The following is a 25,822-nucleotide window of genomic DNA, read 5'->3' as shown; positions in this document are numbered from 1 at the left end:
TTTGGTTTTTCGAGACAGGGTTTCTCTGTAGCTTTGAAGCCTATCCTGGAACTAGCTCTTGTAGACCAGGCTGGTCTCGAACTCACAGAGATCCGCCTGCCTCTGCCTCCCGAGTGCTGGGATTAAAGGCGTGCGCCACCACCGCCCGGCTCAAACTTTATTTATTAAAACACAAATAAAACACTATGTAAGTCCCCAAATTCTAGCCACATTTATTAAATATTAACTTACTGAACCAAAATTTACTCCATCACAAATGCCACTGATCTTTAGATTCATGGGTAGTTTCTACTTACAGTACCCTGGTCTTCAGGGACAGGGGGTGGATTGGCGAGCTCCCTTCCACACACCCTCCTGATTACAGAAGTCACTCAGTAGCCTTGGGCAATAAACCTGCAGAGGGAGAGCTTGTAGCAAATTTCCAATGTAAACAGGAAGGCATCCATGTCAACGGCCTTTGCCGTTGGGTAATGACTGTTTGCTTGCTGGAAGGTCCTGTAGGAAGAACACTCAGAGCTGAGGATGTTCACAGGCACCCAACTTTCTCGCTCAGGTATGTATCTACATTGTTATTTCTATCTACTTCTTATTCCCCAATAAATATCTCTAACAGTATGCCATGTGCCAGCATGTTAGAAAAAAGGCCATCATATCCAGACATAAGCTTTCCACACTGGACCGTCTCTCCTAGGCTAGGTGGTACCTGGAACTATTTGTTATATGTCCACCTTCCTTTCATCTGAGATGGGTGCCTGAGGGGCTCCTTCCTCCCAAGAGGTTCACAGTGGCCACAACAGAGCTCTGTTTGGGAACAGGCTTCCTTCCACCAAAAAGTGAGAGGAAGGGAAGAGCATCATTTGGCAAAGCCATACCTATGGTCACCTCTGGGGAGGTAAAGCTGCAGTGATACGAAGCCTTAGGCCAGGCTGGCTGGGAAGCAGTCACTGTGTTCTCAGTGTCTGTGATTTACCAGCAACATCTCAACTTAGCCGTTGGCACAGGCAGTGTGGAGTTTCTTCTGGATTGGATTGATGCCTCTGATGAGATTTGCTCCTACTGAATGAGGGCATCATAGTAACTGGCAGGTGGCTGGTATTTTTTTCCCCTTAAAACCAGGCTTAAAACTCACCCAGTTTCAGGAGTTAGTTGTCTGAGCCAAAAAAATAAAATTGTGAATTTTTTTTTTAGCTCCCGAAAGCTGTGGGAGAGAAAGCCTCACAAACTGGTGGCCCAGGATGAGCAGAGTGGAACATTTTTTTTAAGATATTGTCTTTTTATATAGCACTGGCTGTCCCAGAACTCAAAAGGTTGGCTTTGAACCCACAGAGCCTCTGCCTCTGCCTCCCGAGTGTAAAGATTAAAGATGTGTGCCATCATACCCCATTGCAGAATGGGTAGTCTTAGATTCACTATAAGCCAGGAATTGCTTCTCCTCAACCCCTCCTGCCATACCACCAGGAGTTTATAGAAAAGCCAAACTTTTTTTCTCTGCCACAAAAGCCCAGCACTAGATCCATGTCACAGGGTCTTTTGGGACAGACACATTTTAACTGAGTTGACCAGGTAGTTTGGGGAGAGGGGGCTCAATAGTGGTAGCTTTCCTCCAGTTTCCTGGATATCAAGCCAGGAGCTCGCAGCAGCAGCAGCAGCAGCAGCAGCAGCAGCAGCAGCAGCAGCAGGAGGGGGGGTGAGAAATGATAGATAGAGGTTCCCACATGGATGTTTGTCCGACTGTAGAAAGCTGTTCTTTATTCTGAATTTATGCTCTTTATACATTTTGGGTGTTAATTATCCTGTGCGTGTCTACGTCCCTTTTGTTGTTTGATGGCTCATTTATTGAGTCAGTCTTCTCACGTAGGCCAGGATGGTCTTGAAGTCTAAATCCTCCAACCTTCCCCCCTCAACCCCAATGCTGGATGACAGGCTTTTGCTACCATCCTTGTACCTTCCCAAGAAATGATGGTCGCCTGAGATATTACTTTTTTTCTAAATATATTGACCAAGAAGGAAAGGCCACTGTAGCAGCCCCCAAACTGCTCTGTTTTCTTTGGTTATATATTAGACCGTGAAACATCGTTGAATGTTTACCTTGGGGATTCCACGGTAGGAGAAAAGAAATGGGTCCAGAAATAGACATGTTTGGGTAGATGAGAAGAATGGTTCTTGGCCTGTCCTGAGTCTGACGCTTGTTGTTGCTGGGGAAGACTCTAGAAGCCTGAGAATCTGGATGGAGCACGAGGAGATATTCCGCAGAGCAAAGGGTGCTGTGAGGAAAGGCTGTGCGTTTTCTATAGGAGAATGGCATCAATGTGTCCCAGCTGTGATCAGGTCCCCTCCACCCCTCAAAGACATCCATAGAAGCAAGTGCTCTTATCACCGAGCTATGCCTTCTACCCTGGTTGCCGTGTTCCCATGAGACAAAGTCTTGTGCAGACCCAGTTGGCCTGGAACGTACCTCCCTGGGTGTGCCCAGCTATGCTTGCAGAAATGCTGACTTCTTCCAGGTAACAAGTCCACATGAGCTGGACTCTGTAGTCATCTTACACACAATCTCCTCTCTGCCCCACACCTCAAGGTCCTGTTTCCTAGAACTGCATTGTCTGTGGGACCACAGCTCACAGGCTCACGGATCTCACTCGCTTTCTTGCCAGCTTGTGAAGTGAAGAAATGTCAGACTGAGCCACAGAGCGTATGGACCCTGGACCACAAGCTGAGCTACCCACTTCTGTGTGGGCACGGAGGGCAGGTGAGACTGGCTGGGGAATCTCTACAGAGGAGCAATGAGATCTGCAAATCCACACCCAAGAGGTAGATACACACAGAGGTAGATACAAACTGGCCACAACCCCCATTTTGATACAAGTTAGTTACAGGGGAAACAAGACATTATTCCAAGACAATAGGAAACAAGCATCCTGTATTTGTGCCTGTTTGAACCCGGAGGCTGCAAGTGAGAAAAAGCAACTGCAGCAGAAGCAATGGTTGTAGAAGCAGACACATCAGGTTTTGGTCTGTGGCTCTCTGTGCCCTTGCCACTACAGTCATTCTCTATTTCTGAGAACAACTTTTATGACCTCTGTGTTTCTGTGAACCAGCTGCTCTCCCCCAGCTCAGCAAGGTCCCTGTGGCTCAAGGTCTCTCTGAAGCTGCAGTCAAAGCAGGCTAGCCTGAAGCTAGAAAACCACTTCCAAGTTCACTTCACAGCCATTGGCTGGCACTTGGTTCACGGAGTCTGGGTTTCCAGGGCAGCCGATGCTCCAAGGGGCAGAAATGCTGGAGACAGCCAAGACAGGCTGCATCTTTGGGCACCAACTCTCAGAGGTGACATCACATTGTATTCATTTGAGAGAAGAGCTACATCGGCTTCCTAAGAAGGATTGATTGCTTATGGGCATAGCTTCCTGGAAGTAGATTGCACCAGAGGCCCGCTTAGACAATGCTTACCCAGCCACCCTGCTTATCTTCATATTAATAACAATAACAATAACAATGGATCATTAACTTTGCAGGGTTGGTGTGAGAGATGGTTCTGGGCACCATTTTTCTTTCTACATTACAACTTGGGAACAATAAAAAGACAGAAAAATATATGGTGAGAAACGTTCCAGAAGAGGTAAGTTTTTCTAACCCTCAGCCATTGCATGAGGATCTTGGCATCTAAATAAATGTCTGAGCTGAGCCTGCTCTCATGGTAATTTAGCTGCTGAACACACTGGCAATTTCAACCACACCTCACTGCAGCAGGGTCCTTGGCCCCTGTTCAGAACTGGAGATCACGCCATCTGATCGAAATCCCACCCTACCCACACAACTGCGTCCTCTTCCCTTCCAGCAGCCTGTGACTCTGGGTTGCCATGACAGCCCTGAGACCAAGTCAATGTGTTTGGTAGACGATTGGCAAATACAAATAAGCATCCTTAAGTTCAATACGCCCTGGAGCACGCTTGGCATTTCCTTGTTGATGGTAACCACTGGTTATTTCTCCCAGAAGACAACAGAGCGCTGTTTAGCTGTGGCCGATGGCCGAAGGAAACAGGTGACTCTTGCCATCCAATCAGACTAGTAGACACTAGATGATACAGGGGAATTACATTAAAATCATCTTTCTAGGCCACTGGGGAAGGATCATCAATGACCCCAGAGATGGCTAGTCTCCCGCTTCATCCCTAGACATCCTAGACCAGTCTCAGCCCCCCCAAAGCCTTTCCTGTCACAACACACAGCCTTCTCCTAGTTCTGTCCTGAGGAAAAGCCATGAGGGCCTTTAGCCTCCCATACGGCGTCACTGCTCAGAGAGCTCTGCATCTGGAGAGGTGGGTGTGGGGCAATTCTGTGTAGCTTTTTCTGCTTTGATCTGCTTGGCCCGTTTCTGACAACAGGAAGCCTTTTGTTGTATTGTGTTGTTGTTCTGTTTTAATCTAGGGAATGAAGACCGAAAATCATGGTCAGAAAGGCACAACTGGAATAGCATGGGCTTGTTTCTGTAAATCCAGCCTCTGTGTGTGTGTGTGAGTGTGTGTGTGTGTTGGCGGTGGGGGTCCTAACCAGGTGCTGCGGCTTGAAGAGACACGGCAAACTCACAATCTATTGTTCCTGACGCCAGCTAAACACCAGAATTCTGGCCTAATCTGAAACTACTGAGCTCTGCTGATAGCTGACTCCACAGGCTCTCCAGAGAGACAGTCTTTTCCTTCCATCTTATATTTTTGGTTGTGAGCCTAGCCTTCAACAGCTGAGCCATCCCTCCAGGCTTGCTTACTCAAGACCCCTCTCTGAGTCTTAAACTTAAACCACTCGAGGGTTTCTAAAGATTGCCCTGGGGCTTTAGGCGCTGCTCTCTAGCTGGACGAATCATCTGTCATTTTTAACTTATCATTTCTTCCCGATACCCAGGGAAGGAGGCAGAAAGGGGCCCTCATGCTGTAGACTTGTTCATACAACCAGACCTGTCAAAGCTGAGGCAGAACCAGAGCAAGTCTGGTCTCCTGGCCTTCAACTCCAAGCTCTTTATCATTCTAGAGAGAAATGCATTGCAACCCATCGACTGCATTTCCACACATGGAATACACTTTCTTTTTTCTATTTTCATTTGTGTGCTCAATTCTCAAACGCTTTATTTTATCAGGAGACAGTGGCTATTTCAATAAGTCACAAACTCCTGTTTCTACATCTGAAGAAATTATCTTCAAGAGTCTACAAATTCCACGTTTAGCAAAAACCTCCCCAACTGCTCAATAATCAGTAACACGCCCTTAAACAAGCTGGTATTAAACAGCAAAGCCCATCTTACTTACAAGAGGACAGAATCATGGCTGCCCTGCCGCCTGGGCATGCACAGAAGCCTTGGTTCTTCGGCCGTGGCCCACTGACAGCAACACATCTTTCAACTGAAAGCATAGTTGGCCTGTGACGTTTCTTGCAGCCCAAGTTTACCCCACCTATTTTCCTGTTCTGAAACCTCAGAGGAGTGTGTGAATGACAACTGGGTGGCCTACATAAGAAAGCTCAGAACGCTGTATCCACATCTGAGGTGTTTGTTAGCACTTCCTCGTGCCTACATGTGTGGGTGTGTCTAGAAAACATGTTGAAGAAATCACAGAATGTTGGTAAAGGGGACCTTAAAATTGATCAAGTCAAACTGTCCTCCCTGGGCAGAGACTGGAATAAAGGAACAGAAAAGAAGGGGTTTTATTTGCCCAAGGGTTCACAGAGGTCCAGGGAAAACTGAATCCCAGGATTAGGACTATTTGGTCTAGAACATTTGCTCCTCTGAGCCCGGACTGACACCAGGAACCTTATTTTGGATTTGGTGAGATTTGCTGTGGCACATGCTTTTAATCCTAGCACTTGGTAGGCAGAGGTAGGTGAATCTCTGTGAGTTCAAGGCCAGCCTGTCTACATAGAAAGTTCCAGGACAACCAGGGCTACATAGAGAGACCCTGTCGAGAGAGAGAGAGAGAGAGAAAGAGAGAGAGAGAGAGAGAGAGAGAGAGAGAGAGAGAGAGAGAGAGAGAGAGAGAGAGAGAGAATGGTTTCCAAATGCTGTCAGTGTTAGTTTTCTTTTTCCATAGAATGTATCTGTATGGGTGAGAGAAATGGCTCAGCGGATAAAGTTGACATAGAAGCATAAGGACCTGAGTTCAGAGCCAGAAAACTCACGTAACTGACAAGTGGGTGTGGTGTCCCACCAGCAAACCAAGTGAGAAGTGGAGACAAGAGATTCTAAATGCAAACTGGACAGCAGGACCAGCCAAGCGAGCCAGCTCCGAGTTCAGACGGGAAGTTCCGTCTCACTACATAAGGCGGAAAACAATCAAAGAAGACATGTAACACAAGCCTCTGCCCTGTGTGCACGTGCGCACGCATGCACACACACACACACACACACACACGGGTCCTGCCCCAAGACATACATGTGGTAAAAAGCAAAAAAAGCACTTGAGACTGTTCACACAGAGCTCTACCTTCTTCACACTCTCCTCAGCTCCAGCCATTTCCCCTCACAGCTCATGCAGGTGAAGGGAGAACATGGCCATGTGTATGTATATGTGTGTGTATGCGTGGGTGCGCATTATCATGTGTGTGCGCGCGCGTGTTCATATGCGCGTGTGGTGGGCAGCAGTAGAAAGGTGGACCCACACATGACCAGCTCCTTGAAGGAGGTACAAATCAGTCAAAAGGTGTGTATGGCGTCCTGCTGTGGACAGGTAGGAGGGAGGTGGCAGATTATGACAAGAATATTTTGCTTTCCTTCATTATAAACGGCACAACCTTCAGTTCAGAAAGAACCCTGAACAGAGAGGTGCCCCTCCGAAGTCAGAGGGAAGACGGTTCTCAGGGAAGCCAGTTCCTGCCTGTGTGCTCACCAAATGCTCCACCTTGGGAGACATAACAGTAGCTCCTAGGGGACACTGACTAGTAAAGGACAGTTCTTACCTTCCTCAGCTGCGGGGACTCACAAATACCAAGAACAGTGTGTTCAACAGTAAATGGTTCCTAATGATGGTAGCTTGGTTGGTTTATTTTCCCTGAAGCTCATGGGGTGAAAAAGGAAACTGTGAATGAGAAACCCACTCAAAAAAGCTGGACAGTGGGGTCCAATGCATGGCTGGGATGGACAGTCACTAATCCAGGGACTCAAGTCCAACCAGGCTTCTTGAAAACCATACGACAGCTCAGAACATCTCCCTAGTTCCCTTGGCAGCATCCTGGATCACCACAGGTAAGCCACTCTGGGGACTTACTTGTGATGGGTACCACTTTGTTATAACACCTCTGGTCCAGAGCCCAGCACCTCAATCAGAGCATCCATGATGCCCTAGGAATGTTCTTAAGACTTTCGAGGTAACTACTTCTGTTATTAAAAGTTCCACCTAACTCTAACCCGCTCTGGCCACCACAGTCAGGGTCAAATAGCTCATCAAAGGCCACACTGTGGTTCAAGCAGGGCCAATGTGTACTTGTATGAGTCTACCTGTGAATCAAGCATCTAACAACTGAAGGACCCAGGTGCTTTCTGCTCTTCAGAAATCAATATCTGAACCCTTGGGGAGACAGAATGACAGTTGTTAGAATTAGGACTAGACATTCTCAAATCCTAAGAACTTCAATTAAAGGCCCATCTCTATAAGTTTGATGATAGCCTAGTCGACATAGTGAGACCCTGTTCTAAAAATCAACAACAAAAATTTCAATTAAAGAGGCAAACTCATGTTTCTTATAAATATATAACTTTATATATTATACGTATTTACAATATGTACAGTATACAGATTTTTAAACGTAATAATAAGAACAGGTTCAGAAAGAGATGTTTTCAAAACAGAGGATTGCTACTTATTCAGGTGGGTTCCTGTTTGGCCCAGGTTTATGTAGAAGCCGAAGGTCACGGAAGAGTTGCTGGGACGTGGCTTCCCCCTCTGGAACACCTTGGCTTTCTACTAGCACCAGCTAACACAGCCCCATGTTCATCTCGAAGATGGGCAAACCTGAGCCTGGGGCTCAATGCCCGGTCCACTGTTGGCCTGGCAGACCCTAAGGCCAGGGCTCAGTGCCTGGTCCGCTGTTGGCACTCAAGCTCTTGGAGGAATGAAAGAAGCGAGAGCTTCAAGTCACCAGCTCTAAGACACCATCTCCGCAGCCTACACAGCAGCCACAGAGCTTGGGCTGGACCAGAAGCAAAGGCTTTGGAGTCCCCACATTGTAAGCAGAACCATCTGTGCTCCCAGGTGCCAACCGAATTACGTTCCCACTGCAAGCTATTTCTTCCTCTTGCCTTGGAAATTGGAGCCACTGTTTATCTTCCAAAGGTTTCTTCACATTCAACTAGTTCATCTATCGTACGTAGCAAATCTTCAAACGAAGGCCTTCCCTCTGGCTTCTACAAAAAGTCCAGGAGAAGCTGTGAATCTCAGAATCCATTCCCAAGAAAACTCTCTCTGCTCAAATCCCACGGCACACCACACAGGCAAGACTCAGGGACTGGGGAAACACAGGCTGGCCATTCTATGCCCCAACTAACCCCACAGCTGCTAGATCCCTGCTGTCAGGGACCTACTAGAGCTCCAGGGTGCCTAAGAAATCAAGTCTCACTTATCTGGAAAGCCCTCTGAGACCTGCCCCTCCCCCTCCCCTTGTCACCTAACCTCATTTCCCACAAAAAGCCTCACTCTGGCTTTTTGTTAAATCAGACTAAGCTCCACCCTCGGGTACACACACCATGTTTACAACCAAATCCTCGCCTTTGTTCATGTTGCTCTCTCTGGTACCGCTTCCTGCCCAATCAGCCTCTGCCCACCCCAAACAGTACATGTGGGAGGCATCACAACAAGTGATACGGAGCCTCAGCTCTGGTGCCCCATGGGGTTCTGATGCTCTGTGGGCAACTGGTCCTGGGCAAGCATCACCGTCTCCTATCAAATGGCTACAGTTCAAGCATCTATCTCTCAAAGGGTTACTCTGAAAACTCCATACACAATATATGTGAACGCCCGACTTCCAAGGGTCTCTCTGGTGTTTAATCTCTTTATGGAGGTGACATTTCAATGCGTCTAGAGATTGAGTAAGATACCTGGAGACACTGAGATCAAAGAAGAACCCTTCTCTAGAAAGAGTGTTGCTTCAAACCCACGGCTTCTGCACGGGGTGGGGTGGGGGGGAGGTTGGAGCAACTTCTCCAGGCTTTCCCAAGGCCCTGGCTGTGGAAGGGCTCCCACCTGGGAGTGAGGCATCAGCCTGAGTATACTAAGCTAACTCTTAGCCTTCTCCATTTCTTCAGTATTCTTTTCAATACTTAGAATGGAGACAGAGATTTGACTTCCTGTTGGAGTCTGAAATCCCTGTGCAGGTGGCACGGCCTCATTAGGCTGTGAGGACAGGACCTTCACCACCCACTGGGCCAACTGCTAAATGCTTTACAGATCACAAGACAACACAAAGAAGTAGATACCTCCTGCCAACACCTCAGCATCACCTCATACAAATATTTGGATGCCAACTTTGGCCGGTGGAGTCGGTGGCCTCGCGTAACCATGGTTACCACTTCGTAATTGGTGTTCTTCTCAAAGGGCATCCTGCCTTCTGTGAATACTTCCCACATTAGAACACCTACAAAATGATTAAGGTTACTCAATGATGTGTTCACTTCCTCCTCAGAGGGAAGGAGAGGACGCAGACCTCATGGACCTTACCAAACGACCAAACGTCTGACTTGCTGCTAAATCGGCTGTAATTAAATACTTCTGGGGGACACCACTTGACGGGGAACTTGGCACCGGAGGAACTTGTGTACTGGTCGTCCAGAACATACCTAGGATGAGACACACCGCGGGTTACACCTTCGCATGTCAGACGTGGGCTTTCATTTCCCCCTTACACAGACAAAACAAGCTGGCCACTGAAGTCTACCGCGCACCTGGCTGAAGTGAAACACTCAGCTCATGGCCGTGCCCCGCGGTGTCTACCTCCTGAGCCTATGCTAGGTCACGAGAGGAGAACCTCACAACCCTAGTGTACACACCTTCGTTGTTCTGCTGCTCATCTTTTTTTTTTTTTTTATGAGGCAACAGAGGCAGAATATCACACAACTGTTACAAACTTTTGGGTCTGTGATCTTGTTCTCTGAACAAACTTTCACCCAGAGGCCCTGTGCGTCAAAGCTCTGAAGCAGAGCTGCTCAAAGGATGTGGTAACGAGAGACTAGAGACCCCCCTGCCTGAGCCCCGCAGCTCCAGAGTGTGAACTAAAGCTACAGCACATGAGAACGAGCAAGCAAAAAACAGCAGAGGCGAAAAGGGTAAAAAGATGGTAAATCTATTTATAAACCATAGCACACACCCACCCACACACAGACTCAATGTCTTGTTCCTTTTCTGTGGGAACGTATATAGGTCCATCTAGAAGGAAACACGGAAACTATAATGCTGACCACTCCCTGGGACAATCCTTGAGAGTGGATGACTGTGAGGACCTCGGCACAGATTTATCAGAGGGATCAGGAGCGCATTATCTATTCATATAAAGTCAGTTCTTTTTATTTTTTTTTTCTTTTTTTGGTTTTTCGAGACAGGGTTTTCTCTGCAGCTTTTTTTTTTTTTTTTTTTTTTTTTTTTTAAGAGCCTGTCCTGGAACTAGCTCTTGTAGACCAGGCTGGTCTCGAACTCACAGAGATCCGCCTGCCTCTGCCTCCCGAGTGCTGGGATTAAAGGCGTGCGCCACCACCGCCCGGCTAAAGTCAGTTCTAAAGCTGCCGTGTGAGAAGGTTCAACCGAGCGCACAAACCTCCTCTTTTAGATGGTACAGATAAAGATGGTATCAGGCAGACGACACCACCTTGGGCTGGATCAAGTACACGTCAGTCAGGTGAGTCTGAATTTAGTGTATAAAGAGTAGTTTTACAAGGACTGGTATAAAAGTCCAAACTTTCTGAAAGTCAAATATAGGAAGAGTGACTATAAGAAAGCGGAGGGCCATCTGTCAGGAGCTAATCATCTTCACATACAGCATGTAGAGAGGACTGGGTAATAGGCCTTTGAGACTCGGAAGCTGCCAGGGACAGCGTTCTGGCCTCCCTAGGCAGGTGAGAGTAGTCCCAGACCTCAGGTGCTACCGGTCTTGCTTCTTCTATTTTGTGTCTATTTCCTGTGGTGTCCGCTCAATGATCCCATGGGAGAAAAATCTTTCTGGTCGGTCACCAGATCGCCAGTGGCTACGTCCACTCCCTAATTCCAAGTTTTCAATTTCTGAGAAGATAACAGACTTTTGCTGAGAAATATCAGACAATACAGAGAGGATATCAGATTCTGCAGGACACACAGTCACTGGGACAGCTTAAGGTTTTGCTTCTGCAATATAAAAGTGGCCACAGATGGCCATCAATTGGTCAAGCCAGTGTGTCTTGATAGCGCTACTTTTTGGACAATGACTTAAACATCAGATAATTTTCAGGTGTCCTGATATACTTTCAGCTTCCTTTTAAACACTATTTTTTTTTTTTAAAAGAAAAGCCCACCATTGACTCACAGAATAGACAGAAAGACAGAGACTGGACGGACAGGCCACCATTTGCTGGCCAACCCCTGGCTCCATCACAGTCATTCACTCCAGGTCTGTGTATCTCCTTCCTCTGTCCTTTAAGCTGCACGTGGGCAGGCCCTTCAGCCTAGTCTCCACTGCAGTCCACAGGGTTAGACTCTCACATGGCATGCACCTGCCTTATATCCATGACTCAATGGACAGAGGACACACAAAACGCTTCTTACGTAGCACTATTAAAGTTACAAAAATTAAGAGAAAAAAAAATGCAAACATGGCTATACTGAGTACTGGATCACCAAACACATTCTAAAAGATTCTAAGAATCAGCCAGAGAAAGAGAGAGAGAGAGGAGAGGGAGGGAGGGAGGGAAGGAGGGAGGGAGGGAGGGAGGGAGAGAGAGAGAGAGATGGGGAAGGAGGGAGGGAGGGAGGGAGAGAGAGAGAGAGAGAGAGAGAGAGAGAGAGAGAGAGAGAGAGAGAGAGATTGAATAGGCTCTAGTACCATCTAGTGGAGAGAATGATTAGCACCACAATACAGAGTTAGTCTCATTAACCTCAGAACAGTTGAAGAGATTTATTTCCCTTTGGTTTTATTGCTGCAAGTTATTCCCATGTTATTTTTTAATGGCATGGACTCATGTAGCCCAGGCTAGCCTCGAATCTGCTATATAGCCCAGAGTGACTTTGCAATTCTGATTCTCCGGCCTCTGCCTCCAAGTAGTACATTATAAGCAAGGACCACTGCAGCCAGAGGGCCGGTTTTGTTTCAGTTCTGGAGTAGGGGAGCTTGTGGTGGTATGGGTGCTTTCAGAGAGCAGAGGACAACCCTGGCTGGCATGGCCAGGAACATGGTCCGCCTTTCAGACAGGTCCTCTCAATGGCTTAGAGTTCAGCCATCAATCTAGTGTGGCTAGCCAGAGAGCCCTGGGATCCTCCCAGTTCTGGGATTACAAGCAGGAGCTACCACTCCCAGGTTTTTTTTTCCTTGGGTTCTACTTAGACTCAGGTTCTCATGTTTAGGGTGCAAGCAGTTTACCCACCGAGCTGTCTCCCAAGACCTTCCCATGTTTATCAATTATTCAAAATAATGCGACCAGCCCTGAAGCGCACAGTAATCAGCCATACCTGGCCATTCCAAAGTCGGAGACTTTCACAACTCCAGCTTCATTCACCAGACAGTTTCTGGCGGCCTGGAAAACAACATTATGTTACATTTATTAGAAAGCCCTGTAATAAAGGGGAAACCGAAGTCCGATTTCTAGTAAATAATAACAAAGTCGACATCAGAGAAGATGTAAATGTGTTGAGGGATATTAGTTTAAGGTGTGTTCCATCTGTTTATGCTGTGGGATATTTGTTTAATGATGCAAAGATGTGTTGCATTCTTTTCTGTTGCATTTGTTTAACTCTGTGAAGCTGTGTTACTTTGCCTGTCTAAAACAACCTGATTGGTCTAATAAAGAGCTGACGGCCAATAGCTAGGCAGGAGAGAGAAATAGGTGGGGCAGCCAGGCAGAGAAAATAAATAAGAGGGGAAATCTAAAGAGAGAGAAGAGCAAGAAAAGGAGGATGCCAGGGGCCAGCCACCCAGTCTCATAGCCAACCATGGAGTAAGAAGGAAATAAAAATATGTAGAATAAAGAAAGATAAAAAGCCCAGGGCCAAAACATAGTTAAAGAGAAATGGGATAAAGTTAAAAAAAGCTGGCGAGAAACAAGCCAGCTAGGGCCAGACATGAGTAAGAATACGTTCCCATGCATTCATTCCAGAGCTGGGTGGGGGGGCAGAAAAGAAAGAACCAACTACAACCAAAGCCATAAATGTGTCCATATAAATTGTTTACATCCCAATGACGGTACCTCCAACGTGAATCTGAAACAACCCGGAGAAATAAAGATTAGAAAGCCACAAGGTACCACAATGCATATTTAACATCACCCTTAGTGACGACCAATGGACCTGCCAACCTTCTTCCCTGACCAGGCATATTCTTAACAGGCTGTGTGATTTTTCTCACCGACGGAGACAGCACGCCTTGAAGTCTGTAATCTAGACTAAAGGTGAATTATCTCCAGGCGACGGCAGAAACACACAATCATCGACGTGACAGGCCATCAGAGAGCCTTCACCTCGACAGCCAACAGAAAAGCTACTGTGGACACGGGGTCTGCTTTACCGCGTATGAGGTTTCTAATACACTAAGACGTAAGGAACTCAGCTGGTAAAACACAAACAAGTAGTTTTTGCTTTTTGCTCTATTCTTCAAAGTTCTGGAAACTCAGTAAACTAATTTGGTGGAACGGCACAGTGCTCCTCAGAAGCAAGTATGATATTTTTAACGCCACAACCCAAGGGACGAGGTGTAGTTTTCTCCCTGCTTCTTGAGACGCTTATTCTTTTCTGTGCCTCCTTACACCAGCCTCCTCCTTCTGAGCACATTTATGAGCCTCTGCCTGAATTATCTGCACCCTCCCGCGAGCACAGCCACAGCGTTCTCACTCACAAGCCCGTGAAATCACGTTCCCCGGGGGACAGGCACAGCAGACTCTTCCTTTAAAGTGTGGTTAAAAAAAAAAAAAAAAACCTGCCAAAGTTTAATACCAGTATCACAGGCCCGAAGGACATCAAAATTTGTTTTCAAGAAAATAAATTCTGTGTAGACAAGTGCCAAGAGTCATGAAGGTGTTCAGGCTGTATCCGTTTTGTAAGAACAAAAACAAGGACGATGCTTGATTCGTGAGTTTCACTATGACAACTAGCCCTTGTCACAGCTACACACACTCATCAAAACTAATGACATATGTCACGTCTGCTCTACAAAACCCTTTGCCTCAATTATAGGTTACAATAGTGTAATGAGCAAAACAACAATGTGTAAATTGCAAATCCAATTCACAAGAATGCATACGGTACTATCCCCTAACACGCCTAGGAGACCAAGTCTTCCATTGCCAAATCCTTAATTCTTTATTCTGCTTCAAGTCTAGAGGATAACACAGCAGTTAGAGCACTGATCCTGGAGACAAACTCTCTGGGATCAAATCCTGCCTCCACCATTTCCCTGACTGCTGAAAATAGTTTAACCAATTCTACTTGTTTCTTTTGTCTGTAAGATGGAAACAGGAACAACATTCCTCTGGTCGTTAGAACGGTCGAATGAGTTTGTGTTTGTATGGTACAAAAGCAATGCCTGTGTGAGGTGATGTTAAAACAGAACGTCTTGCTCCTGCTCTGAAAAAATGGACCCAGACTCCATCACAAGGAAGCTAAAACCAAAGCAGGGAGGGGGCGATGCAAACCCTCTCGGTTCTGACGGAAGATCTCAAGGAAGATGGGCTGTGCTGCTTCATACTGAAAACCGTGGGGGAGAAAACAGAAGGGAGAGAAGAAAGGAGAGGAAAGGAGGGAACCGAGAAGTGCGTCCACCACAGTCACGTAGAACAGGGGTTTGTTTTCCTAGTACTTTCAGAAACAATGAAAAGTCCCGGAATTCCCTCGCAGTTCACAGATAATGGACGTAAGCTCGGGATTTCTCCGAAGTTTCTGTTCACAGTGTGTGAGGTGGGACAGGGCCTGAGAGCTGGTCAGAAGGTCAGCGCTAAGCCTAACTTCCCCATTTCTCACAATGGGAAAGCCCTGTTCACTTCTCCAAAGCTAACATCCTTATCTATATCACAATGACGCAGAATAAATCTGCTAGGGCTACCTATCTCCTGGGAGTCTTCCCCACAGCTCAAATAATTAATTCACAGAAACTTGCCTGAAGAAATTAGTCTGTAAGTTATTAGATTTAATAAAGGTCTTTTCCTTATAAACTATCAAGTGATTGAAATTTATCAAGTTTTAAATGGTTGAAATTTTGCTAAGGACTAAAATTTGCAGGGGGTTAACGCAACACAGCTCACTGGCTAAGGCAGTGTGACAGAGAATTCAGCCGTGAGTGGGAGGGCAGGGGACCATGGTTACCAGGTCTCTGTGGATGAAGCTGTTTCTCTCCAGGTACTCCATCCCTTCACACACGTCCTGGCACATGCTCAGAAGCACATCTCTGCTGAAGTGGCCTTGTCTCTGTCGGAGGAAGTTCAGAAGGCAGCCCCGTTCCATGAACTCGGTGACAATGTAGATGGGTTTCTGCTGGGTGCATACGCCATAGAGCTGTACCAGCTTGGGGTGCGTTAGCTTCCTGGGGACGAGGACAGACATATGGAGAGTTACCACAGGAAAAGAAACCAGCAGGCGTATGTGCTGGGTAGGGCCAATTTTTCATACAAAAGGGGGGACCTGGTAGAAGCTAGAAACTTATACCATGGAAATAGACAGATGGTTTGGTGGTTAAGAGCACTGGTTGCTCTTCCAAAGAACCCGAGTTCGAGTCCCAGCACCCACATGATGGCTAACAATCATCTGTAACACCAGGTGGATCTGATGCCCACTTCTGGCCTCTGCAGACACTGCATACATACAATACACAGACATACATGCAGGCAAAACACTCATACACATAAAAGTAATAATAATAATATGATATTAATAATAATAGGAGTGGTGATAATAGTAGAAAGAAACTTACATCATGACTTTAGCTTCTTCTATAAAATCCTCCTCGCACATGGCACCTTCCCGAATAGCTTTGATGGCTACTTTGTACTGGGCTCGCCACTTGCCAAGCCTCACCACTCCAAACAGACCACTCCCCAACTCCCTCATAAAGGTCAGCTCTGATGGGTTGATCTCCCACTTCTCTGTAAGACAGACGAGAGAAGGAGACCTTTAAGAAGAAGAGCAGTGTAAGTCTGTGGGGAAAAGAGATGTTCTAAGCAAGACCAACGCCACAGTCCTGGATAATACAGTAGTAACGACCAGAAGACAGAGCAGCCAGGGAGAACCATGACAGTAACAGTCTTAGCAGTGACATATTTAGCTTTTGCCCATGGAAAGTTTATACACACACACACACACACAAACAGAGAGAGAGAGAGAGAGAGAGAGAGAGAGAGAGAGAGAGAGAGAGAGAGAGAGAGAGAGAGAGAATAATAAACTAGTTTTCTAATAAAGAATAATCATCTAAAAGCCCATTGTATCAAAGCAATACAAACAGTTATATAACTTGCACCCAGAGAATCCTTGGCTAAAACCACAGGTTCCTTGCATGGGCCCACAGGGTGACTCAAGTAGGGCTAAAGCTTGGCGTCTCTGCCTTTGTCTGTGTCTGTCTCGTTTACACACATGTGCAAGGAGCACCTATCTAAAGCCTGGAGACTACATACCGTCTCCCCTTCATGGATGGGGACGCAAAGGCAAGAGGAACTGAGGCGTCTTAACAGATTTTACAACATCCTATCTGGATGCCCAAAAGACACTCAAGGTCTCCAGGAGTTGTCTGAAACCTACAGTTACCTCTGACTCCAGGAACAGCAGGGCCTCTCAGGGCAGACTGCCCCTTGAGTCCAGATATAGTCAGTTATTCCCGATGGCAAGGCTGCACCCTGGAACAGGAGCAACCAGCCAGCTCCTGAGAACCAGCTTGTCCCCCTCAAGCAATAAAGACTTCTTCAGACTACGTTGTGGGACCAGATTTGAGATAATTATTAACCAGACCACACTTGACTGCTCTCGGCCCTGACCCAGTTCTTTCTCTGTTACAGCCTTGAACGTGAGTGCCCAGAAGACCCCTTCAGTTCCTCTTCCCAATGCACGGTGTCAGACCTCCTCTCTGCTTTTCACCACCCCTCATCCTTGGCTGACATTGTGAGACAGGTTGTCAAGCCTAGGCTGCTGGGGCTGCCAGGACCTGGGCATTCACTCTAGAATTGTGGCTACAGCCACTACCTCCCCGGGTGGTGGTGGTGGGGTTTAATTCTGCACATCTACAGAACTATAATGATAAGGATGGATTCTTTCCAAGGGAAACTTGCCAGTGCAACTACAAAATGATAGTTACCATAGCTGAAGCCTGCAGTGGTTGGTGCATTCTTCCCCTTCGTACTGACTGGGTACCGCAGCCTGGTGACGAGCCCTGGAAAGTGAAGGAACTATTGCAGGTGAACTTTATCTCACCCAAGCGACTCAGTCCAATGCTACACAAGAAGTGCACAGGAAGAACTCATTCACTTATTACTGAAACCTTCTCTTCACATACACACGGCGCCACAGAGCACGCATTCAGCCATGCCACACATTTCCTTTCAAATGCAGTGTGTATCTGGCGCAAGGCTAGCTCCCTCTCTCCTCGAACACTGCAAAGGATATTAAAAGATTGCCAGCATTTATTATCAGGGACTTCATGATCTTTTCCAATATGAGAGCTGAACTATGGAAGAGAATTTTATTAGTCTGCTAAAAATTAAAGTGAGCCACCTGCTATACCTCAGTGTCTGTGACAGCAGCATGGAAATCACGCGCTGGGGCGCTAACAATGAGGACTGTCAACCACTGGAAACCAGAGAGGAAAGGCAAACCTTTTCTGTCATTTAGAGCCCCAGAGGAGAAACCAGAGGCCCTCTTCCAAGAGCGCCCACATAGGTCTGCAGCTCCCATACATGGCATGCCTCATCGTAATTTAAAATCGTATGTGCATCTGCCCTGACGACCAGCGCATGTCTGCCCATACTCTCCTCAAAGGCTGAGTTGCTTTCTTTCATGAGGCAGGCACTAAATCCATGTCAGTTAAGTAAATTATAGCAGTGGTAAAAAAAAAAAAAACATAAGAGCACAAAAGTAGAAAAAGAAATATAATAAAAACAAGAGAACAACAGAACAAAGTTATAAAAAATTTGGGAGGAGAAAACTGATAAGAATTAGTTCCTCAAGTTGGTCTTTTGGTTTGTTTGTTCGTTAGTCTGTTTTGTTTTATTTTGTTGGTTTTTCAACAGGGTTCTCTGTGTAGCCCTGGCTGTCCTGGAACTCAATCTATAGACCAGTTGCCTCCAATGTAGAGATTCTTTCAGCCTCTGCCTGCCAAGTGCTGGGATTAAAGGCATATGGCACCACGCCTGTCTTAATTGCTCAAGTATTGGACATGGAATTACAGAACAACCTAACACCCACTTGTAGACAAGCACCTCAAAGAAACAAAACTCTGTTTCCATGCAAACACATAAATCCAACTATTCAAGTCATTGTTGGTCATGAAATTCAAGATGTGGAAACAACCCAAATGTCCACACAATGGACTGTAATCTGTCAATAAAAGGGAGTAGACACCTTCTCTGGCAGCCTGACAGAGTTTTGGGATTTCAACTTCCTTGGGATTTCCTTCCTGGTACAGGTCAGACTTGAGTAGAACCTACAAAGCAATCTCTAAGAATATGTTCAGTCAATCCATCATCGAAGAAAACAAAACACACAAAGCAAAACAAAGAACCCTGGGGATTCACAGTGTCCAGAATCCCCAGCAGCCCTCCTTTCCCCTAGTCATCACGTCTAGAGCGTGTGCACACTCAGGCTGCATCTTGGTTTCCACAAGCAGACGAAGCAGAAATTTTGTCAAGGTCGGTGTGTTAAGATAGTTTTCAAGAATGGGAGTTAGAGGGCCAATTGTCTACCTTGCCATTTAGCAGTATTACACTCACATTGGAAGTAATTTAAAAATTAAACACAGACTTATAACTGGGCTGGGAACCTAACAATTGTGCAAATATTATGCAAGGTTCTGCATAATAATTCATATAGCATACTGGACAATTCCCACCTGTTAGGTCTTGATCATTTTTTTGCCTTTTTGATTATTTCGAAAAGGAATACACAAAACAACATGGACAAATGTAAAAATGTTACAGCGCACCAAAACAAAACCAAAAACACCTGTCACAGTATAAATGTATGAGTCTATTTCTATGAACTGTTCAAAATAGGTGAATCTACTAAGACAGAAAGTGGGTTAGTGGTTGCCTGGGGCTGGGCTAGAGAAGGCTGGGCATGGGTGGCTGCTGACAGGTACAAGATCTCTCTGTGGGGGGATGACAGTGTTCAAAACAGATTACGGTGATGTGATTGTTGGCATCCTGTAAATATTCTAAAACCACTGAACCCTGTATTTTAAATGTATGGATGCCGTGGTGTGTAAATTATTTACTTCTCAGTAATTCTTCCTGTCATCTGATAAATAGTAAATGACCTCACAAAACAGCAACACACTTTGTAAAGAGGGCCTCTGATTAACTCGCAAGTCAAATACACAGGCGGAATTCAGCAGCTGGCTACTGGACACCCTACTTGTTTGTCCCTTTAAAGTAAAACTGCTGGAAACCCGCGGTGGGCACCTTCTTTTCTGCGCCTGGGACTTTATAGCATTTTTAAAAGAGAACAACAGCCATGATCCTCAGTTGTCTGCAGCCTTCAGTGGTTCAGTTTACAGTTGCAAGGGTCCAAAGCAACATGCGTTCTGAGAAAAGCATCCTTTTGGAACCTAGACCTATTCTGAGGACAGGGAATTTTGTTTGCTCCTGGACTAGTGTTGGAAGAGAGCATACCTTGAGCTGTGTAGCTGTAATGAACTTCACTCCCAGACAATCATGTGACCAAGACGTAATCTACGGAACGCCACTTAGGATGTTCAGTAGATTAGCTGTACTAAATATACTTTCTACTTAGGGTATTTTCAACTTCTGATGGCTTTATCACAACATAATCCCACTATATGTTGAGGGGAACTACACTCTGATCCTTGGAAAGGTTCCATGTAAACAGAAACCCTGGCTTATCTGAAAGCTTCTATGACCACGCCACACACATCTTCGGCATTTATTTGTTGAGATGGGGGACTTCCTTATGTTGCCCAGACTGGCCTTGAACTCTCTCACTCAAGTGATCCTCCAACCTCAGCCTCACAGGTTGCTCTTTTTTGTTTGTTTGTTTGTTTTTTGTTTTCTGAGACAGGATTGCTCAGTAGCTTTGGAGCCTGTCCTGGAAACTAGCTCTTGTAGACCAGGCTGGCCTCAAACTCACAGAGATCCACCTGCTTCTGCCTCCCGAGTCCTGGGATTAAAGGCTTGTGCACCACCACCTGGCTCCTAGGTTGCTCTTAAAGTAGGCACATCTCGGAATTTTCATTTAGTGCTAAGGCTATGAGGTGTAAATATCCACATACATTAAAGACACTCCTGTGATGGAAAAAAAGTATTTCTATGAAATCTGATACAATTTCTGATTTCTCTTTGGATCTAGAATAATCTTAATATGCAATATTTTTACATCAATCATACTTGACACCTACCTTCTGAAGAATTCATCACTGTAGCTGACAATGTGGTCACTAATGCTTGTGGGTCTTCACCGCTCACTCACCTAAGAATTCATCAGTGTCTGATCACGTGATCGCTAATGCTCATAGCTCACTCACCTGCTGCGTTGTGCTTATGATACTCAATGATCTCAGGGATTGACCCAAACGCATGCTTTTCCGCGAGGTAATACTTCTTTGGAGATGTTGCTGTTTCCTTTATGTGATAATGTCTGAAACCTGATGAACCTTCCCTATTAAAAAAACAAAACAAAGCAAAACGCTGTATTGTACCAGGATGTGATACTGGAATGTCACTCGCAGATGCTCTCTGCAGGGCAACCTCACTAGGATCTCTTCCTACTTGCTCCTTCTCTTCCCGATACAAATATGAGTTTCCCCATGCTCTTAGCTTGTCGAAGTCTTGCAAGTGATAATAATAATAATAAAGTCAGCTGCATGCATGGGAATGAAACAAGAACATTTACCATCTCCAGCCAGCAGCAGTAGAATTTTAATTTACTGTTAGCTTCTGTCCCACAGAAACACAGACCTGCAATGCCTAGAACACCCACCCTTCTCAAAGGGAATGGACCAGATTTAAGAATATCTACATTCTACTGTATATATCGCTCTAGAATATAGATCATCTCTAGTCATTTCATGCTTTAAATTCGGGATGATTCATAATTGCTCTTGGGGTAAAAGCTTGGGTTCCTTGGCCCTTATGTGACCTGGAGTCTGCTTCCACATCTCGGGTGCCTCTCCCTCCATTGTTCCGGCTGTCCTTGTCATTCCACATCCACTACAGACATTCCCTATGCTTCCCTGATGTCACCACAGCTTCTCCTCTCCTGTCCCTTCTCCCAGGTTTTCCTGTCTTGCTGTAAGGTCTCAGCTTAGATGTCACTTAAGAATAATTGAAATGTGTCTTGGCAATATAACATTCTAATCGTTCCCTTCCTTATTTTCATGGTACCATGGCGGCCTATAGGCCTGTTTGCGGCCCTCAATAAACTACTAAAGCCTACTCTACTCAACATAGATCCTTTTGTGAGTAGCTCAGAGCATAGTAGCTATCCAATGAATGTTACTAAATCTCCCAAAGCTATTCTCAACAACATGTATGTATGCACACACATACATAGATATGAGAAACTACAGGGAAATTTTCTGGAAAAAAAAAAAAAACCGTAAGTACAAAATAGCCAGGTTTTAGAAATGAAGATTAGATTTTTTTTTTCTTCCTAATGCTGACATGGAGCATCTTACTTTGAAACTTAGAAACACATTCAAACAACACAGGGAGTTCATATAAAAACGCTGAATTAAAAGAAAAACAATGGGGCTTAAGAAGATAGCTCAGCAGATAAAATGCCTGCTATGAAAGTATAAGGTCATGAGTTCGGATCCCCAGCACGCCTATAAAAGCCAGATGTGCTGGCATATGTCGGTAACTGCAGTGCTGGCACAGAATTGAGGGGTGGGGAGAGACTGACTGATCCCAAGAGCTCGCTAGCCAGCTAGTCTAGCCAGTTGGTGAGCTAGTCAGAAAATACAACAAAATAAATAAGACAGGTGGAGACACCAGTGGGGGAAATGCCTGCAAGTCCATTTCTAGACTCCACGTATACAGTAGACACCCCTGCAGCCACACATTCATAACACGCATATGTCATACACCCACACACCCCACACATAAAACGAATAAGACAGCAACCACTTCAAACTACTACTTACCCCCCAAACTTGGTGTAAAGGGACACGGTGTACAAGCCTGGTTGACTGGAGTCTCTCACCATAAAGCCACCCTCTTTATCCTAAAATCCAAATTAAGACAGTCCTTTTAAAAATTCCAGTTAGGAAGGATGTGGCAAGGATTCAAGAGCTTAATCTTGTCATTTTATTATCATCCTCGGTGTAGCAAGTCTGCTGTCAACAAGAGCAACCGGACAATAGAGCCTCTTGAGTCTGCCCTCCCACATGACTTTCTGCCTCACACTCCGGGGTTCGGAGATGGCAGAGGCACACTCACTCTGTCCCAACTACAGCTTCTCATGCAGAATGAAGTGGGGCCTGAAGCTAGCGTGCCTTAGGGCCTTTGCAGAGCCACCAGGCAGGTGCCACTACACTGTAAGCCCTGGGATTGTGAAAACAATCATTGAGACTCTCTTTCTGGGTTCCCAGTTCATAGCATTCTGCTGCGTGGTAGGTGTTTTCAGCTCCTCTCATTATCAGTTCCTATCCATATAGCCTTTCTCCTGCAAATACCTCCCGCTTTCAAGAATGTGTTCACCCTGGATTCCCCAGCAGCTCAGTGTCAAGTATCACAAGACAGGAAAGACGAGTAACTTCAACAGAGATTCAAACATGCCAGCAATGTTGAGTGAGTAAGGGTTAAATTCTCATCTGATTCCCAGTTGAAGGGCGAGAAATGGAAGTTACACATTTTAAAGACTTCTCTGCCAACGGCACCACATCTTATCTTTAGTTTTCACATTGTTTTAAGATGAGCAATGAGTTTCATAGTTGAAAAGTAACTTTTGTTCTTATTCATAAGAAAGACAGTGGAATTAAGTAAGGCCCCACAAGCCTGTCTGATAACAATTAAAGACAGCAATCATGATGATTTCATTGGTTAAAAAAATTAACAAGAGCCACCATTTTGAAACCTGATTCTTCTTAAATGTGTCCTCATATACAAATGTATTTAATACTCAGACAGTCATCTGAATAACAGTCTTGTTTTTCTTCTTTTATCTTACAAGTAAGGAAAGGGGACACAAAAAGATGAGACAACTTTTCCTACGTCACCTGGTAGTCAGTAGCAACTGGAATTTGAAGGCCAGGCTGCCAAGGTACTGGCACCCCCTCTAGCTATCTCAGGGTGTGGTCTCTGGGAAGCCAGTAAGGATCCTGGGGAGCGGGGATGAGCCCTGTCATATAAACTATACTCAGTACTCAGCAAAGTCTTGGTGTTGACACCTAGAAGAGGCAACACCTTGAGCTATCACTAAGTAAAACAACTAGACCGTAAATGTGGGAGCTGCGAATCTTGGCTTCTTTCCTACCTTACAGACTAAAAAGAAAAAAAAAAGACTAAAACCATCCCAGAGAGTCAGCTCTCTCTCAGCTCAGTGTAACTTCCTCTTTGCAAGCATTGTCTTCTCCTCTAATTTTACTTTAAGGTAGGAAAAATTCACTGCGACTATTACAATAGGTGGTTACAGGTTATTAAGTTTTAATTTACAAACTATGTCACATAATATTAATGTAAACTATTCTAAAACAAATGATTTCAAGCAAAAAGGAAAATACATTGAAGTATTAAAATCAAAGCAGCAAATGCTAAATCGGTAAGGAAAGGAAGGCGCTCTTTCACAGCGCAGATCTCCAGGTGCCCAGCTGTACTCTGCTGCACTCCAGACAGCCGAGTCCTAAGCTTCAGAATGTGGGCGTGCTTTGGCATAAGGGTTCACACGGGACATTAGATTAAGGTGAAGTCATCAAGGTGGCTCTAGGTCAGTATGACTGGTACCATTACCTAAAGGGAAGATGTAGACAGAGACAGAAGTACGTGCATGGAGGAAGACGAAGATACAGGGGAGAAGAGCTATCTCCAAGGCAAAGAGAAGGACCTAGGCCCTCCCCTCACAGCCCCCGGAAGCACACAATCCGGTGACTTTGGATTGTAAGTCTCCATAACTATGAAGCAATGAACTTCTGACATTTGAGCCACTCGGTTTGTGGCTCTTTGTTACAGCACACTAACGCTCTAATACCCTCTTTTAAGGGATGTGAAAAATACAGTTTGCATTTGGATCACAGCCCCTTCGGGCTTTAGGAATAAGTTTATGGAGCCACTCACGAAGGATTCAGTAAAATCAATCGATGCTGCAGTGCAATGTGCAAAATGAAGACAAGCACTTACTTCCGTCCTGAGGAGCTGCTCGGCTTTGCTTCTGTTGGTGTTTCTGCAATACCATCTGATCAGAAAGAGATCTTTATCAGATTTCAAAAATTATATTTTATTCTTGGTCTTATTAAGAAGCTAATACAGCTTATCAATAACAAATGTAATAAACACAACCATGGTAAGACAGCGTTCACATTCTCAACAGCAATAACATGTTTTCATGCATATGTCGCCGGACTTTTCCTACCCACATTCTCAGGAAGACATCCCACATCGGTTAAATGGAATCAAAGTCTACTTGTTTGGCATAACCTGGATTTGTCACAGGACAGCTTTGCAAATCAACACTACGCATGGAGGCATGGAGGGACCCGACAGATCTCATCAGTTCTTGTCATTCAACATAACAAATCTTTCCCAATGACCACATGCAGAGCAGGAAGGAATTTTACTCCAATGACCAATACATGTAGAAAATGTCACTTTAGATTACTGTCTTTAATTCAAACTAAATCATATTCCAGCCCCCGTCTCATAAGCTTGGCAGATCATCAGGTTACTGTGGTACACGTTCACTGAAGTCCATGGAGATCTCAAGTGTCAAGAAATAAGGAGCAACACTGAAGAACAGCCACTGGGGTGCTCCAGACTTTCTGATGTCCAGCACACCAAGACCCCCGGGGTCACCTAGTCACTTTGGTTCTGTGCTTTGTCTGAGCACCCACCCTTCCTCCCCACCTGGTCCATACCCTGAGGCCCTGCAGATCTGCCCTTCTGGGCCTTTGGAAAGACTCCCTCTGTGTATTGCTGTTTCCTTCCTCACTCCAGAGACAGGCTAGCCTTTCAGCTTCCCCAGGATCATCCCTCCATTGACTATAAGCAAATGGGCCCCAAAGAGTTTGAATAAGAGTCTTCTCTGGCCTTCAATTTTAAATTTGTTTTGTTGGGCTGTCAAATACCTACAACTTAAAAGTCCCCAGGGCCTCTTTGGGCATCTGAATTTCCCACTGTAGTCTCAGCCTATTCATATAAGGCCCTGAGTGTATGGAGTGTAGCACTTTTCTCTGAGATTAAAACGTTCCATCCTGCAGGAAGCTTCTTTACACAGAAGGTAAACAAGTCTAAATAGCTTCAGGAAGTTCCCGAAATGGA

At 45.5% G+C, this 25,822-nt stretch overlaps 2 protein-coding genes across 3 annotated transcripts in view; both read right to left on the bottom strand.

Annotated features, from left to right (window-relative positions):
• Txk (TXK tyrosine kinase) overlaps positions 1 to 5,370 on the bottom strand; it is a 58,633-nt gene extending 53,263 nt beyond the window's left edge. Inside the window, exon 1 of the mRNA XM_038335627.1 lies at positions 5,295 to 5,370. Within this exon, the coding sequence (XP_038191555.1) occupies positions 5,295 to 5,310 (16 nt within the window). The 5' untranslated portion in view covers positions 5,311 to 5,370. The remainder of the gene's footprint in view (positions 1 to 5,294) is intronic.
• A 2,343-nt stretch (positions 5,371 to 7,713) lies between these two features.
• The window catches only part of Tec (tec protein tyrosine kinase), a 105,089-nt gene continuing 86,980 nt past the window's right edge, over positions 7,714 to 25,822 (bottom strand). For both annotated transcript variants that reach the window (XM_038334115.2, XM_038334112.1), the window contains exons 10-19: positions 24,686 to 24,740; positions 22,495 to 22,574; positions 20,875 to 21,008; positions 17,476 to 17,550; positions 16,105 to 16,276; positions 15,501 to 15,717; positions 12,660 to 12,724; positions 9,690 to 9,808; positions 9,449 to 9,606; positions 7,714 to 8,380 (exon numbers count right to left, since the gene is read on the bottom strand). In XM_038334115.2, the coding sequence (XP_038190043.1) occupies positions 8,297 to 8,380; positions 9,449 to 9,606; positions 9,690 to 9,808; positions 12,660 to 12,724; positions 15,501 to 15,717; positions 16,105 to 16,276; positions 17,476 to 17,550; positions 20,875 to 21,008; positions 22,495 to 22,574; positions 24,686 to 24,740 (1,159 nt within the window). In that variant the 3' untranslated portion in view covers positions 7,714 to 8,296. The remainder of the gene's footprint in view (positions 8,381 to 9,448; positions 9,607 to 9,689; positions 9,809 to 12,659; positions 12,725 to 15,500; positions 15,718 to 16,104; positions 16,277 to 17,475; positions 17,551 to 20,874; positions 21,009 to 22,494; positions 22,575 to 24,685; positions 24,741 to 25,822) is intronic.

The sequence above is a fragment of the Arvicola amphibius genome, chromosome 1 (genome assembly GCF_903992535.2).
Source record: "Arvicola amphibius chromosome 1, mArvAmp1.2, whole genome shotgun sequence".
Classification (NCBI taxonomy): Eukaryota; Metazoa; Chordata; class Mammalia; order Rodentia; family Cricetidae; genus Arvicola; species Arvicola amphibius.
This window is presented reverse-complemented; position numbering and strand designations above follow the sequence as displayed.